We start from the raw sequence: 18,541 nt of genomic DNA on the forward strand, positions 1-18,541 counted from the left end.
AAGGAATTATAATAAATTCTTTAACATTTATATTCAATTAACTTTGTAATTTGTATAATTTTTTTCAGGGGAACATTGAAAAATTTTTTAAAAAATTGGTAATACAGAACTTGTCTTAGTTTTACTGTATTTAAAAAAGTTGACATCTGATCTACTGACAAATCCTTCAATCATTTTTTTTCCTATCCAAGATTCGATAGAATGAATGTGATTTTACTTTCTAATTTGCATTATGGAGAGTACTTTTTTGGGAGTTTTATGAAAAGGACTTCATATTTTTTGATAGTGATACTTAAGTTGCATAAGAAGACGCTCTTTTAAATATAAGTGGTCATTTGCGTGCAGCCTTAAAGTTAGCAAACATGCTTTTGAGTAGTCACTATTTTTGAAGGTCTTTATTTATATCTGATTGCAATGGCTTATATTCAACAGTGTTCCTACTAAATGAAATAAAAATGGATGCCTCTTCTGCCACAGAGGCACAGGTGGACATCTTGGTAGCAAGCCCCATGCGGTGTGACACATGGCACAGCCCAACATGGGGGCAAAGAGCATGCGGCTTGAGCTAGGAGTCATTTTATGGCTACTTTACTGTAGATTTGTGTTTTTCTGTGGAACAGATATTATTGGAGATATTTATATAATATGTTTATTTTTCATTAAATGCTTATTATGATTTCTTAAAAAGAGTCAAGGCTTGATTAGCAGGACCTATTTAGAAGCCAGAGTTCCCCTGCTCCACCCCTTGCTATCTATATAAATGATATTTTTGACTCTGTCCTTTATAATGTTGGCACCCTGTGCATATTAGATGTAATCAGGGCTGAAAGGAAACTTGAATCCATCTGGAAGCAATAAACTTTTCTAAAAGACTGCACAGTGTTATTTAATCCTGTGACTTCTTACTGTGAGTGAAATTAAGGTTTGATGCAGTTGTGTCACATCGTATTGATATCAAATTTATCTTTCTAAAAAAAACTGACAGTAGTATTACAGCACAGAGGAGAAGATGGCTTGCTGTAATCCTATAAGCTATTTTACATTGATTACATGCTACATAGTATACTTAAGTATATAAATACTTGATCTAGAATGTTTAAGCTTTCTCTAAAATTTTCTCATCAGGTAATACTTTCTCACCTTCACCTTTAATTTTGGCTTTTTACCATAGTACTCTGCGGCAGTAATTGTGTTATGATGAATATTATTTAAAAATCATTATAAAGTGGAAACACACTTGTATAATTACCATTTATGTAGGATGCCAAGGTAAACACATTGAGCTTATTTTAGTATCTGACTTTTTGAATCAATTTAAGGCTTTTTCAATAAAATTGGCTTCCTTTAATTTCCACTCCAAAATGGCCTTTAATATTTTGTTTCACTTTAAATACGGTGGTAGGGTATCATATTTCATGTGACTAGGAGTCTAAATTATGAGCTGACTAGCATAATTTGTGAAGTATATGTGTGTTTAAGATTTAAGGTTTTTATTAAGACTTTAAATTTTGTTAAGACTTAAACTTTTTATTGCAGTTTAGATTCTGGGGTACATGTGCAGATCATGCAAGATTGCTGCATAGGTGCATTCATGGCAAGGTGGTTTGTTGCCACCATCCCCCCATCACCTATACCTTACATTTCTCCCCATGTTATCCCTGTCCCACCCTCCTTCCCACTATCCCTCCTGTAACCCCCCTGCCACGGACCCCAGTGTGTGATGCTCCTCTCTTTGTGTCCAAGTGTTCTCATTGTTCAGCACCCACCTATGAATGAAAACATGCGGTGTTTGATTTTCTGTTCTTGTGTCAGTTTTCTGAGAATGATGGTTTCCTCCAACTACAAATAACTTAGAAACTTAGGAAATTTGACTATATTTTATAAGTAATTTCCTTGTAATTTTTCTTTCGTGTGAAATCAATTCTTACTGATTTACTTAACTATCTTTTTCAATGCCAAAAATGAAAACCAGATGTATTTGTCAACTATATGCTTTGAATTGTGGAAATGAAAGGTTCATATCCTCCATTTGCCTAGCATATTAAAAATAAACACGACCTTTGTCTTGAATGTTATTAAGTTGTATTTTAAAAATCAAACCATGATAAACTATATTAAAATTGCTTATCACCTTCCCTTTGTCTGCAGTAAGTCTAGACCTAAATATACTCATCATATGAATAAACGGATTTTTATACATACTTTTTAGAACATCTTGAATTAGGTGTGTTTGAAGCTGACTTTTGGATGCTCAGTCAACATGGCTTCTGACAGTTTCTTTTTATCTTCCCTCTCTTCTCTGCCACTGTGCACCCAAAATGATCCCTGACCACAGTGGTGCTGTTGCTGGCGGGCTTCAGGAAGGTGGAATGAGGCGTTCAGATATCCTAGAGGCTGTTAGGTGAATCTCTTCCATCTCTTTTCTGTTCCTAGGACTAGTTTTCAAGTAAAAATAACAATTACTTTAATCTGTCAGGTAAAGGTTCTTCTCTCTTCCAGCAACACAGATCTGCCCCTGCTGAGTTCAAACATCCTGAACTTTGAACAGTTGTTCTGAATACTTTCTTGTCATCTTATGATCAAATAATGAGAGCATTGAGGGGAGAACTGAATGTGCATGGTATAAAAGTGAGACTTTTACTGTTTTTAAGTAGCAGAACTCTGGATAATTTAGAGGGCTGTGCGATATCTTTACCATGACTGCTGGGAATTGATGGGATCTGACCTGCAGAGGTACTACTTTGACTGACAATAATGGCAGAGGTGAGAGCAAAGTACATAGGACTATCCTTGAGGTTCTCAGGAAAAAAAGAGTATCAGTGAGTTGAACTGTGAGATGTAAGGGCCTTTACCGACAAGGAAGCTCATACTCAGACATAATCCTTAGACCCTGGCAATAGAAGCCATGTGGTTTAGATCTCATCCTGTTCCTACAGTCCGGCAAGTCCAGGCCACAAAAGCTTTAAGCACTCTTCTATCCTTTGTTTTCATAGAAACAGTTGCCCATGGAGGTTCAGTTACACTAATATTAACATTGTAACATACACAAAGAAGTACCTGGAATGTAGTAGGTATTCAAACTTGTTAAATGAAAAAAGTAAACTCTCGGACTCACTTTGAGCTACTACAGCTTCATTCTTTCTCTAACTCCTCCCACTACCACCATCTTAAAACCACTATTTAATTAGTATTTTATAACAAGTTATTAAGGGCTTTCAAAGACCTTTGAACCTTCACCCTCTGGTAAGTTAATAACTTCTGATATGCGGCTAAATGTTATCTGAGTAATTGCGGACCTTAAGAGTTCAGAGGGACTGAAAAATGCAGGTTATTTTTTAGAAGAGTGACTTGCTGTGCTTTGACAGTTGGTTAATGTTTGAAAAGACTGGAGTCAAGAAGGCCTTCCATGTGCTAGGAAATGAAGGAGCAAAGGTCCAGAGGTGGAAATGCATACAGTGTGATTAAGGGATCTTCTGGTTGATAGTAAATACAGCCAATAACAGATTTTATTGGAAGCCTAGCCTGTGTTTGAAGCATTAGCTAGGTGCTGGGATACAGAGATTAGACATGAGGATGATGATGAAGATATTGTTGAAGTGAATTGCTGAGAAGCTAGAGAAGGGCCCAATTACCATAATCTGAGGCTCATAAGGAATCGGTGCAAAGATCATCTGGTATGGTATATATGAACTGTGTTATGTAGCTGAAGTGATATGTGTAGCTGAAGTGATAGGTGTACACTGATATGTAGCTGAAGTGATAAGGCCAAATAAATGACTAGGTTTCGTGATTAAGATGAATCCATTAAGGTCATATTTTCTATTGGTGCCGTTTTTGGAGACCTTCCCCAACACTGTACATTTATAAATGTTTTTCTTGAGGCACTAAGATAGAAGTGGACATATAAAAGGAAAGGCCTGGGCAAATACATAAGTAGATAGTAAAATCAAGGGATAAATAATCTCAACAAAAGTGCCCTTCTTGAAATGAATGAAAATGATGAAAGCCAATCACATTGCATGATGAAGTTAGGGTATAGAATATGAAGTATTTTGAATTGGTTTATTTCATTGTTTCAGATGTAATAGGAACTTGTTGCATAGAAAGTGTAAATAATAATCTAGTGATTAAACTTTAGGTATTTAATACAAGATGATGAAAACATAATGCATAAATCATGCCATTTTAGGCTTCATTTTCATAAGGTTATGCCTGTCTTCATAAGATTGCATACCAAGAGTTCTAGCTTTTAGGTTTGGAACCCTGTTATACTTTGAAAACCATTTATTTAAGTTAAAACCATTGATAATTGTTATATTAGAAATTAAATAAACATTAAAAATATTTACTATTTAAAAATAACAATAAAGCTGGGTGTGGTAGCTCACACCTGTAATCTCAGCACTATGGGAGGCTGAGGCAGGCAGCTCACTTGAGGTCAGGAGTTTGAGATCAGCCAGTATGGTAAAACCCCATCTCTACTAAAAATACAAAAATTAGCCAGGTGTGGTGGCGGGTACCTGTAATCCCAGCTACTCAGGAAGTTAGGCATGAGAATTGCTTGAACCCAGGAGGTGGAGGTTGCAGTGAACTGAGATTGCACCACTTAAACTCCAGCCTGGGTGACAGAGCAAGACTCTGTCTCAATAAATAAATAAAATAAAAATAACAGTAAATAAATTCATTGCATATTAAAATCAATAACATATTTGTATTAAAAATAGCTAAACAGTCATAAAAGCAATACTATTCTATTTTAAGTATTTTCAAATCTCCCTTTTTTAAAAAAAATTGTCTAAGTTTAAGGGGTACAAGTGCAATTTTGTTGCATGGATATATTGCTTAATGGTGAAGTCTGAGAATTTAGTGTATCATCACCCAAAGAATATACATTGTACCCATTAAATAATTTTTTGACACTTACGCCCTCACTCTCTTGAGTCTCCTTTGTCTATCATTACACATTGTGTTCCTGTGTACACATTATTTAGCACCCACTTAAAGTGAGAACATGTGGTATTTGACTTTCTGAGTTTTTTCAAGTCTGGCTTAATAGAAGATAACTGAATTCTCAGAATGCTTCTGCATCCAGTCTGTTATGAATATGCTGTTTTGATTGAAGTATCTAAGGAAAGCCCAGTTTAATACACACATACAGCTGAAGAGGAAACGTCTTTTAATAATACGTTCAGATAATTGTGGATGTTGTCTTTTGATAATATGGCAAAACTTGTCAAGTGCTAATTTCTTCAAGGCTGGTTATAATGTGGAATCTGAAAACACATCAATTTAATTGTGGTCTGCTATTTGAAAATTTATTGGTCTGTCTGTCTTATCCTTTGAATGGATATTTTTAACCCGTGTATTATTTTATAACATCTTGTATTGGCCTTTTGGAAAATTTGGTTTACTTTTTACAAAGTTTCTGTGTTGATACATTTTATTACATAATATTTTTAAAAGTCTAATAATATCACTGCCAGTCTCATCAGAAAATTCTTTAAGATTAAAAAGCTGTTAAGTTCATCATACAAGTTTTACAAAAATCTAATTTTACTTGAAACCTTGTATTTTTTCTTTGACAAAGCTCTCAGTTGCTTTCCTTTAGTGACTGACTCACTTTGCTCATTTTCCAGAAAATGTTTGCCAAATGCTGGTGCCTAAATACCAGAGTCTGTATTGTCAGTTGATATTGCAAGTAAAAAGTGGTGTTCTATGAAAAACAGCTAGTTTAGCTAGCTATTCACTCACACTGAAATGATATAAGTGCTTCTCCTGGAGCAAACCACCACTTCCATTTGTAGCAGAAATGCTATATATATACTTTCCATTGTTATTACCCATAAAAATTTTTAAAATGTATTCAAAAGTAGAGATTTTTTTAATAAAGTAAGTGTTATTGCTTAATCAAGAAGAGTTAAATTGAATTTTTTGAACTGAGTTTGAGTTAGTGAAGAATGATCAATTATTAGTAAAATTTGGTGCCCCACCTTGGCTCATACTGACTGACACTCCAGGAGTTTTTATCCACTATTTCTTTTGCACCTTTAGTACAAATGTCAATGGTAAAAAAGATAAATAACATCTTTAATAATATAAAAATCATTTTTACCCTGTGTACTCTTTGAGACTACACATTGAAAATTGGTGATGAAAGTGTTTTCATTTATCGTAAGTGTTGAAAGGATTTACTTAATTCACCAATTTCTCCTGAATATTTGTTTATATAAAGCAAGACAGCAACAGCCCTATTTGTTTAAACACTAGTTTAACCTGACATATAGACATAACATTTTATTAATGGTAGAGATCCAGGAAAAAATAATTTCTAAGAACTAGCCAGGATAGTTGGAATATGAATAAATCATATATCAAGAAAAAAGCTTTAGAAGATTGTCAATGAAAATCAAACAGCTCTCATTTTCTATTATTCTGTTCTTTTTCAAAGAATTTACCAATTTTGTGTGATATTTATGATTAAACATAAACCATGTAATTTAACATTGTTAATGTCATAGGTATTAAATGTTTGGAATAAAGATTAGCATTTTATTGTCTATATTTTAAAACTGAAAGAATAACATTTAGATTTTGACTGTTTCATTAATTCATTTTAGACTTCATGTGAAAATATCTGTATATCCTCAAATGCGTACGTACATTCTTAAGAAGTATCTCAGCCATTTACACATGATAGAAATAACCAAATGGAAAAAAACTGCAGATGGAAGTTCAATATTTTTTGTTTGAACTGATAAAATGTGACATTTGCATATTGGACTGGAATTTTCTGTCTTTCTCTCTGAAAATGATCAAAAATTTTTCTCTAATTCTTTTACTAGATAAGAAGGCAGTTTCTTCATTGTCACTCTTGATATGTATTTAGGAACTTAAGCTTTTCTGGTAACAAATGTTATATCATAATTCTTGAGGATAGTAATACATTGTGATGGGTTTTCAGTAAACTACAGCAACAGCCCTATTTGTTTAAACCCTAGTTTAACCTGATTATTAACAATTAAATTGTGTTTTCTTCTTACAGTTAAAGTGTATTTAAATTTATTGGTCCCTTGCTTCACAGATTTATCTCAGTATGTGGTGTATTCAAACAGAATTTTGTATTTTTAATTAGGGGATTAGATAACTAATTCTGAAGAGCCAAAAAAAATTGTTAGACATCACATTGCTTAACCATCTAATATACAATAACTGTGTGTATACACTATGTTGTGGGAGCCATCTATCAGGCAGGCCTGTTTTTTAGGCAGTATTTTAAAAAGTGGACATGTGCAGAAACTGTGAGCACAATTAGCGCCAAGCAGATAAATCCAGCTCTAATCCTGTTTACGGTCTACATCAGACAGATGTGCCAAGATTGATTTAGACAAGCCCGAGGCTTACAGTAATATTTTTAAAAGTGCCATTCACTGTTCTATTTCTGTTAAACCTTTGCTAAATATTCTTAAGTGTTGTTGGTTTTGCTCTTCTTATTAACCACTGTAACCTACTTTAAGCAGGTTCTGCTTTGCTCTCATGGTGACGAGGTAACCTGCCAGGAGAGGTTATCTTTATTCCCTGTAATTAAGTTGACTTTTCCCCCCCAAGAAAATACAACAATAGGAAGTGGGTGCTGAATTAAATAAATAGCATGATACCCAGTAGATGTATACTTAAATCCCTTGCAAGAACAGATGGTCCCCAGTATCTCTGTAAGTAATGTGAGAGGACAGTTAATGTTCTGAAACAACTAGCTATAACCAGTATGATACTAATGAACCAGTAGATTTCAAATAATAAACCACATGCCACCAAGCACAATTATATATCATTCATAAGGATTTAATTCTCGTACCTGCAAGAAAGTGTCAATACATGATTTCTGTATTTTTATCTACTCATATCAAATCAAATACCGGTTATTGAATAGAGTTTCATTTCCTATTTTTTACCAATAAAGATATGTTTTGACATTAAGGTAGAATTAAAGTTACATTTGAAATACATGCCCCAAAGTATGTGAGGATTTTTTAAAACTTCTTTTTTACTACACTGTCTGTATGTATTGGGCTGTGTATGGAAATATGGCTTTTATATACAATTAGGAAAACAATTGCTTTTATTTCTGGCAGAAACTCATACTACAACAGGAGTAGCTAGCATGGGACTCAGAGTAGCTCACCTTGTAGATACAAATTTAAGCAGACATATAAGATGTAATTTTTTTGGCACTTAACAATTTATAAGTAAAATTTTATAAACAAAAAGTATTTTTCTGATTCATATGGAAAATAAAATGAGTCTGAGTCATTCTTAAAGTGATACTGCAAAGGTGTATAGATAAGCAATCCATTTTTAAGTACACCCAAAACAGCAATTTTCTCTCTCAATATGGTTTGTTTTTCTTTTTTTCCCTTTAATCATAATTCTCATATGTGTTTGTATATTCTAAGAATGTCCAAAGAGTAAGTATTTTGGAGTGGGGACTGAGAAAGAAAGACCTTTTTAGATTTCAGCTGATCCTATCAGATGATCTCTAGAACCTTGAACCTTCAACCTTCACTGAGGTTAGCTGAAGGGCCTTTCTCCTGGAAACCTGAGAAACCTTAGAAACCTTCTGCTTTAGCTCTCTCTCAAGTCTAGGAAGCCAGTGGCCTGCAGTCCCACAGAGCCAGCTGGTCTTCTCCTCATATGAGAACGTCAGAAATAATACAAAAACTAGCAAAGCACCATCTAATCTGATAACTGATTAAGCAATATTTAGATGGCTCAAGACTTTAAATACAAACATATTAAGCTTGTTTACAGGATATTAACAAGTTTTATTCCCGAAGATTATATTCAGAGTGAGAAAACAATTTTCCTTAAAACTAATATTACACACATCTTCATATGTTAGGAACTAGGTTATGTGCAAAATCAAGTGAATCTTGTGATTAGAACTGGCAAGATTTACTCCTATAACATAAATGGTTAGTATTGGCAAAATGAGTAATAGATTAGATTTTCTATGTGAGATATTGACACTTGAGAGATGTATAATGTTTTACTGCTGTGAAAAATGGAGTGCTGAAGAACATTTGTCTATTGTTACACGTTTATAAACAGAATTCACAAATTACTAATTTCAAATAACTAAATATTTCTTGTAAGTCTATAGTTTTTGCTTTTTTTTTTCTTGTAACTTTGTGATAAAGACCATTCATGTGAAAACCTCAGATTTTGATCTGCACGCAAATGCGCAAGTAGAGATTGGAAGCATGAGCTGGAAAAGCAGGAAATACTGCTCAGATCCTTATAAGGATTTTCAAATTTTCATGTCTGGGTGCTCCTGGTTGCTGCAATCTAACCTCCCATCTCCTTGAAGGCCACCTCAGTTTCTAATGAAATACTACTCAGTTAATTTATACATATGCTGTCTTGCTGTTTTCCTAAGGAGTACAGGCAGAACTGTGATTCACCTACTGTTTTAAGTTTGGCTAGATTTAAAAACAGATTATCTCACTTATATGTGGAATCCAAAAAAGTCGAACTCACAGAAGCAGAGAGTAGTACAATTTCGACTGCCAAGAGCTGGGGGAGTAAGTGTATGATGGTGAAAGGCTACAAAATTTCAGTTAAACAGAATGAATAAGTTCTGGATCTATTGTATAGCATGGTGACTATGGCTAATAATGTATACTTGAAAATTGCTAATGTCTGAAAATTGTTAAGAGACTAGATCTTAAGTGTTCTCACAACATACCAAAAAAAGGTGTGAGGTAATGAATATGTTAATTAGTTTGATCTAATCATTTCACATTGTAAACATGTATCAGTACCTCACATTGTACAGCACAGATACAATTTTAGGTAAATTATGCTGTAATAAAGATACATAAATATGTATGATTTTTATTGGTCAATTATACTGTAATAAAATTACAAAAATAGTTATAATTTAAAAAATAATTTGGAAGAAAAAATAGCAAGTGGTTGGAGATTAAGGAAGGTGGGACCAGTAAATCCTCCAAGAAGAGGCATACAATAGTTTTTTTAAGTCCTTCATTAATCTTATAATTTTTAATATGGATAATTTCTTGACACTAATCCAGTTATGTATCACATGAGAACACTGGATAAAACGAAAAACCTTAAAGTTGAGTAAAATAAACCAGATACAAAGAAGCACATACTTTATGGTTACATTTATATGAAGTTCTAGAAAAAGGCAAAACTAAGCTATTGTAACAATCAAAATCATGGTCCTGAGGGAATTACTGGAGAGTGGCATGAGGAAATGTTCTAGAATAGTGGGAAAATTCTATGTCTTTATTGGGATAGTGATCATGTGAATGCATATACTTGGCAAAACTCATGGAATTGGACCTTAAAAATCTATTTTTTGGGTAATTTATACCTTAATAAAAACCAGAACAGATGAGGGTTAATGAGTGTTTCCTTGAAGGTCTTTACGTGGGTCAGTTGATAAGGAGTGTAGTAACAACCATCCAAAATGCTTGGATTCAAATCATGGATCTGTTCCTACCAGATGTATGACGATAGACAAGTTACTTACATTCTTTCTTCAGTTCCTTCCCTTTTAGGAGAAAACATCTACTTTTTGTTGTAGAGATTAAATTAGATAATACAAATGAAGTGCCTAGGGCAGTGTCTGGTGTGTAGCACATGTTAAGTATTAGCTACCCTTATTTTTTAGGGAATGGAACTTTTTAAATTAAAACAAATCAAACTATTTTAGGATAAGCAAGTGAAACAATCGTTTTTTAATCACAGAAATATTTTCACTGAAGACAAATTAGACATTTATATAAGCAAAGTAAACTTACAATCTCATTACCGTTCAAATTTTCATATGCATATTCATACTTATATGCATATGAAAACATTACACATATGTTATATATTCTATAAATATATACAAAACAGTAATGGAAATGTACTGTACTATTTTGAACACTTTTCTAGTCAGCTCTACATTTTATTTACTTTTGAGACAGAGTCTCACTCTGTTGCTCAGGCTTGAGTATAGTAGTGCGATCTCAGCTCACTGGAGGCTGGACATCCCTGGCTAATGCAACGCTCCCGCCTCAGTCTCCTGAGTATCTGGGACCACAGGAAAGCACCACCATGCCCAGCTTATTCTGTTTATCTTTTGTAGAGATGAGGTCTCACCATGTTGCCCAGACTAGTCTCAAACTCCTGGGCTCAAGTGATCCTCCTGCCTCAGCTTCCCAAAGCACTGGGATCACAGACATTAGCCACTGAACTGACCTCTACATTTTAATAGCTGAATAGACTACTGTTATATGAAGATACTTTTTTTTTTACAGAATAAATACTCCATTATTGTACATTTAGGTAGTATCCAAGTTTCACTCAAATAATTCTTGGGTAAGTATTCTTTTAGCTAAATGTGCATATTATTTATTCCCTTAGGATAAATTCCTGGAAGTAAATTGCTGAATCAAAACCATATATATTTTAAAGAATTTTCCTTTTCTACATCAAAAATAATTATAATGTAATTTTGATTATAGGAAAGAAAAATTATGAAGCTTTATCAGAAAAAATCTCATATTTCATACCTCATATTGGACATTTAATAGGTAACCAGTTTTAAATTTGTTGTGTTTTCCACTGGGATTTCTTTTTATCTCCTTTAATAAAAGCAGGATCAGATCCCTCAGATTACTTTGTAACTTACTTTTATTCTGCTTTTTCATACCTCTTAGCCTGAATGTCTTTCCAGACCAGAACACAGAGATCTCACTTATTCATTTATGAGCTGCAGCAGATGACTATGATTTATTCAACCATTCTCCTATTGAACATGAATATTGCTTCGGATATTTTTGTTATTATAAATATTACTGCAATTAACATTTTAAAGTCTTTTGATACAGATTCCCCACTTGTTCTTCAGCAATTACCTTTTTTGCATTCCCACTAGCACTGGGGCTACTTCCCTTTAGTCGTACCATCATTTAGCATTATTTTTGATCTTGTGCCAATCTAAAAGGCAAAAAGTGGTATCTTGTTGTTTTAATTTGCATTTCTTTGATTACTAATTAGGTTGAACTTTTTCATATGTTCACCGGTCAATTTGCATTTCTTCTTTTGTGAAATGCCTGCTTGGGTCTTTTATGTACTTTACCATTAAAGTGTTTTTCTTGATTAAATAGATTATGTAACTGTCATATGTTGCAAATGTTTTTGTCCATTTGGCCTTTGCTTATGACTTTTTATGAGTCTTTAAGGACTTTATAGGTATTAAATAATTTTAATGTTAAACATATTGATCTGTCTTCTTTGTGTCAGGGATTTTTTATTTATGGTTACTTAAATTTCTAATCTATAAATACTGGCGTATATTATGAAATAAGGCTCTATTTTCTTTACAAAAGATTAATCAGTTTTAAATCATCGTTTGCTATTTCTAGCTAAGCTTAGATGCTACCATGATCACATCAGTGAATTTTTAAATGTGTAATTGTTTCCTGATCTATTCATTTCTCTATTCCTAGATATTTTTGTTGTTATAGCTTTACCAAATATATCTGATAGGGCATCTACCCCCACTCATTACTTTTCGTTTGTTTGTTTAGAGATGGACTTTTGCTCAGTCACCCAGGCTTGAGTGCAGTGGTGCGATCTCAGCTCACTGCAACCTCTGCCTCCTGGGTTCAAGCAATTCTCCTGCCTCAGCTGCTTGAGTAACTGGGGTTACAGGTGTACACCACCACACCTGGCTAATTTTTGTACTTTTTTTTTTTTTTAATAGAGACAGGATTTTGCCATGGTGGCCTGGCTGATCTTGAACTCCTGACCTTAGGTGATCTGCCAACCTCGGCTTCCCAAAGTGCTGGGATTAGAGGTATGAGCCACCATGCCTGGCTCCCTCATTGCTTTTAAAACATTTTCTTAATGTAATATATTTATTTCAAGAAAATTTTCAAATAATTTAATGAGATTCCTTGTCCATTCCTTACATAAAAAAATGTGATTTTGATTGAAGTTCTATTATAAGTAGCTATTAATAAAGAGATTACTGGCATGGAAAATATCTAATCTTGGAACTTGTATCTCCACTTACTCAATTCATTGTCTCTCAGTAGATTTTGAATGGCTCTTTATCCCACACAAGTCTAGAATCATTTTGCTAAGTTTATTCCTAGACATGGCATACTAATTGACATGGGAATCTCTTTAACTCCATTATGCCTTCTTCTTGGATGTAGACATATTTGTAACCAGCTTCCTCACTGCATTTTTAAATTAGGCCTAATGGCTTTGAGTTTATTACTTTGGATTTTACAAAAGAAAAAAAAAGTGATAACACCTTTAAATAGTTACAGTTTCAGATCCTCTTTCCCCCTAACCATCAATTACTGTCTTTTATTTTACTTTCTTTATGTATTGACTAGGATGTTTAGAATAATTGAATAGTATGAGTAATTGATAATAGGTATTCTTGAGCTGTTTTTGGAAATTCTTCTGGATTTCAGTAATGAGTGTGATGTTGGCACTTGGTTTAGTATCTTTAAATTTGCATTTTACGAGATGTTTTACTTTGCAATAGTTACTGAATTGTTAAATAAAGTAAAGCACAAATGTGAAATTCAGACTAAAGTGCAGGACTTTAATGGAAAGTGAAGAGAGTTTATTTCATCGCTTTCATTTTTTGTTTCTCTCAGTAGCTGTTTGTCCCCTCTTACCCTCTGGCTTCCTTCCTTTGTGCTCTTATTGTTTTAGGTTTGACTATATAAGAAGAAACTCTAAATTTATATGTGGTACAAGATCATAACTAATATTATAAAATAAGTCTAGAAGAAGTGATTTGCAATGTATATAAAAGGGACTAATTTCAAGATTATTTGAAGGGCTTTAAGAATTGGTAAGAAAGAAATAGACGACCAGTTAGAATAAGGCAAAGCATGTGTAGAGGCAACTCTTAAAAAAAAAAAATACAAAAGTGAGGTGGGTCTAATGGTGCATACCTGTAGTCCCAGCTACTAGGGAGACTGAGGCAGGAGGATCACTTGAGCCCAGGAGTTCAGGGCTGTAGTGCACCATGATCATGCCTGTGAATAGCCACTCTACTCTAAGCTGGGCAAACATAAGATTCTGTCTTAAGAGAGAAAGAGAGAAAGAGAGAAAGAAAGAAAAAGAAAGAAAGAAAGAAAGAAAGAGAAAGATATTCAATTTTGTTGTTTGACTAGCTGATTTTTGGAAAACACCCACAAATATAACCAAGCCCACAAGTTAGGTGGGTAAATGATACATATTATCTATATGGATTCACCAATGTGAAGCAGACGCCAAGCAACACCCCCATGTGGAAGACAAGCTTCCTTAAACTTCACAGGACACTATTTTCCATGTAGTCCATCATAGTGTGAGCATTTTTCATGACCTTTGGTAAGCCTGCTTGCTTTTATTCTTGAGGGCAGAGGAAGGGTGTAAGACCTCCCTGGTCTCTTCCGAGTGTTCTGGGGACCTTGGCCATAAGCCTACCTGCTCCACAGGTGCAAATAACTGGTAATAAGTTGACCAGATGATTTGCTGTGACTGAGTTTGGTTTCCTTTGTATATAATGCCATACTATTCAGCTTTTAATTTCTAATATATTCTTCCTTAAAGGAATCAGGACTTCTTGAGGAATCCGGATGAAGTTGAAACACTGTTTTTATAAGAGAGTAAGGCTGCTTTCAAAGACATCTATAGTTTGTAACAAAAGAGCGAGATTGAAGGGACTCTGTTCAGTCTGTGACAAGTATGAGTATTAAAATGGGAACAAGAATTTTTGTTAATATAACTTCATAACATGATCAGGAGGAACAAACAATCTAAAATGTATTCAAATAGCATTTTCAAAGTGTGGTCCAGGGACTCTCAGGGTTGGTGAGGTCACAAGTTTTTATAATATTGCTAAGAATGTATTTCACTCTATTTCTCTCCAAGGATATGGTGGAGTTTTCTGGAAGTTATGGGATGTTCGGTGATAGCCTTGTCCTAACAGTGTGCTTTGTGCTTTGCATTTTTGTCCTTTAAAAACTCTTGGGTTCAATTTTGAATAGAATAAGTATAGATATAATATAACCTACATAAACCAAAGTTATTTGTGGCCCTCAGTCTTTAAGGGTACATGAGCCTGAGACTAAAGAGTCTGGGAACTGCTGCACTAGAGAAAAGTCTTACTGATGTAGGTTAATCAATGAGTATTTACTTACCAAGGGAAGGGCAACCCATTCATTTTCTAAAGACATGTAGAGCATTTCATAAAATAATTTTACTCTACTGATTAAGTGGTGAAAAACCTGTTGAACTGATACTTTGAGAGTGTTGAGTTTTAGGTCATTGGCTAACTCTAGAAGTGGACCAGGAGAAAACCTGAAATGTGAGTCTTCTAAGAAATAAAAGGCCTAAAAATGTTTAGCATTACCCTATTCCATGAACACAATAATTGAGAAAAAGGCTTCTCCTTTTGCTCCCCCTCCCTCCCCCTTTCTCCTGTTTACTTTCTCTTCCTCCCCTTCCCTCCTTCTTTCTTCCCCATTTCCCTCCCCTTTCTCTCCCTCCCTCCCCCTTCTTCTCTCTTCCCTCTCCCTCCCCCACTTCCCTCCCCTTCCTTCCCCTCCCTTCTCCCTCCCTCCCTCCCACGCCTCCCTTTCTCCCCTTCTCCTGCTTTCCCTTCCTGCCTTCCTCCCCCTCCTTCCTCCTCTCTTCCTCCCTCTCCGCTATTAGTGAGCATAGGAACATCCTTACTCCAACTGAAGGATAACATTGTGTGTACTTAAAGGGCTAAAAAGCTAAGAGTCTCTGCTTTCTGTTATTGTTAGTACTTGAGTCATTTCTGTATCTGTTGATTACTTTTTCTCCTATTTTGGTTCATATATTTTCTGCTTCTTTACATGTCTAGTGATTTTGGATTAGGTGAGTGATATTGTGAATTTTACCATGCAGAGTTGCTGGTTTTTTTAAAAAAAATTCTGTAAATATTTTTGGGCACTGTTCTAGAATGTAGTTACCTGGAAACAGTGTCATTCTTTTGAGGGGCTTGCTTTTAAGCTTTTTTTAGGTGGTATCACAGCAGCCTTTAGTCAGCTCACTAAGGAACAGTACTCTTCTAAATACTTACCGTAATGTCATATAAATTTTTGTGTTTTTCCCCTTTGGCCGGTGGGAACACCTGTGTCATCTCTGAGCATTGTTTTGTTAATTCTTTTAGTAGTTCTTACCTGGTTTGACACATCTGCTGGTCAATACTTTCAGCTAAAGTCTCGAGGGGACATCTGTAAATCTACAGAGTTCACTGTTCACCCTTATCTTCTGTAGTAAATTGCACAGTGAACTCTCAGGGGTCGCTTGGTCTTAGTCACCTTGGCCTTCCTAAACCCAAAGTTCTCCTTTACTCAGGGAGACCACCAGGCCCCACCAGGATTCTCGTGTCTGTCCTGTGACCTGGAAACTCTCGGCAGGCAATAGGCTGGGGCTATCATAGGGTTCACTTTGTTTTCCCCCTCTTCAGCTTCACTGTCCTGTGCAACCTGATGTCCAATGTCTGAAAACTGCTGTTTCATGTATCTTATGTGCTTTTGTAGTTTTAGGTGAAAGGTGAAACTAGTTTCTATTATCCCACGTTGGCCAAGGTAGAAGTTTTGGAAGTCTTTTTTTCATGTCTAAAACGCTTCAATTGACTTTGAGAGTCAATTGAAATGATCTTTTCTACATGAATTATTTTCTGACCTATAGTTTAAAGATTAGTCATGAAAATTTTATGCCAGTATTTTAAGTCTGATTATAGATGGATTCAGGGGGCTATTTATTTCCTTTTAGATTGACAGAGTTTATATTTCCTCCGGGCGCGGTGGCTCAAGCCTGTAATCCCAGCACTTTGGGAGGCCGAGGCGGGTGGATCACGAGGTCGAGAGATCGAGACCATCCTGGTCAACCTGGTGAAACCCCGTCTCTACTAAAAATACAAAAAATTAGCTGGGCATGGTGGCACGTGCCTGTAATCCCAGCTACTCAGGAGGCTGAGGCAGGAGAATTGCCTGAACCCAGGAGGCGGAGGTTGCGGTGAGCCGAGATCGCGCCATTGCACTCCAGCCTGGGCAACAAGAGCGAAACTCCGTCTCATAAATAAATAAATAAATAAATAAAATAAAATAAAAATAATATTTCCTCCTCACAATAGTTGTATTTCTGCTTCCTTTTTGTATGTGTTACTTTAATGGGAATGTATATTTCCTTTTCATTAATGCTGCCTTCAACAATTTGTCATAAATTCACTTCTGTTAGTGAATTCTATCTACTGTTTTTTCTGTTTCTTTACTTTATCCGTAGTACCAACAAGCTCCTCATGTGATATCAATTTATTACTAAAATGTCACCCTGTTTGTTATTGGAATTCTTCGTACATTGACTGTCCTCAGATGTTGAATGTTGTAGGCCTGTGTAGCAGGGACTCTCTTCTATTTATTCTATTTTTAATCTAATTCTTGACAAAATAAACCCAATTTATATTTTCTTTCCCTTTCCATCTTATATAGGGACTGGCATAAATGACAATCCATAAAATTACAAATGATAAAGGTATTTTTTGATTTCAACTATTATACATAAGATATAGACACTTTTTTTTTTTTTTCTTAGTAGTTCATTTTATTTTTTAACTTTTAGGTTCAGGGTACATGTGCAGGTTTCTTATACAGGTAAATTTGTGTCGTGTGGGTTTGTTGTACAGATTATTTTATCAAACAGGTATTAAGCCTAGTACCCATTAGTTACTTTTCCTGATCCTTTCCCTTCACTCACTTTCTACCTTCTGGTAGGTCCCAGTATCTGTTGTTCCTCTCTATGGAATACAATGGTTTTAATTGAAAAATTTAAATTTTTTTCCAGGTGATTCTAAGTATGACTGGCTATGTAAAGAAGAATTTATTGAACTGAAAGACATATTCTCTGTGAAACTGAAACGGCGTTGTTCTGTTAAACAGCAGAGAAGTGGTACTTTATTAGGTATCACACTCTTCATTTGCTTGAAAAAGGAACAAAATAAACTAAAGAAGTCTACACTTGATCTTATTAATTTAAGTGAAGACCATTGTGACATATGGTTTAGACAGTTCAAGAAAATATTGGCAGGTAAGTACTCCTTATGGGAATTTTTAAAATCCGCCCAGTTTCCTTGATATAGATGATTAATCTAGACATGTTTTGAATAAAAGCAACTTTTAATGATGTTGAGGTAGTTTCCTTCTGTTCCTAGTTTTTTTATGTTTTTGTCATGAGAAAGTGTTGAAATTTGTAAAATACTTTTTCTACATTAAGATAGTCATATTTTTCCCTACATTCTGTTAATATGGTATCGTATATTAATTGATTTTCATATGTTTAACCACCCTTGCATTCCAGGAATAACTCTCCCTCAGTCATGGTGTATTATCTTTTAAAGATGCTATTGAATTTGGTTTGCTAATATTTTGTTGAGGATGTTTGCATCAATATTCATAAAGCATATTGTTCTGTAGTTTTTCTG

At 34.7% G+C, this 18,541-nt stretch overlaps 1 protein-coding gene across 9 annotated transcripts in view; it reads left to right on the forward strand.

Annotated features, from left to right (window-relative positions):
* The window catches only part of CERKL (CERK like autophagy regulator), a 145,101-nt gene that overhangs the window by 34,180 nt on the left and 92,380 nt on the right, over nucleotides 1-18,541 (forward strand). For 8 of the 9 annotated variants that reach the window (XM_074399392.1, XM_003921805.3, XM_074399390.1 and 5 more), the window contains exon 2: nucleotides 17,905-18,147. Coding sequence is in view for 7 of the 9 variants with exons in the window: in XM_003921805.3 (XP_003921854.2) it covers nucleotides 17,905-18,147 (243 nt within the window). In the remaining 2 variants the exon portion in view is untranslated. Of the gene's footprint in view, nucleotides 1-11,520; nucleotides 11,607-17,904; nucleotides 18,148-18,541 lie in introns of those variants that run through there. The other variant, XM_074399393.1, reaches the window with a different exon arrangement.

This window comes from Saimiri boliviensis, chromosome 5 (assembly GCF_048565385.1).
Source record: "Saimiri boliviensis isolate mSaiBol1 chromosome 5, mSaiBol1.pri, whole genome shotgun sequence".
Taxonomy (NCBI): Eukaryota; Metazoa; Chordata; class Mammalia; order Primates; family Cebidae; genus Saimiri; species Saimiri boliviensis.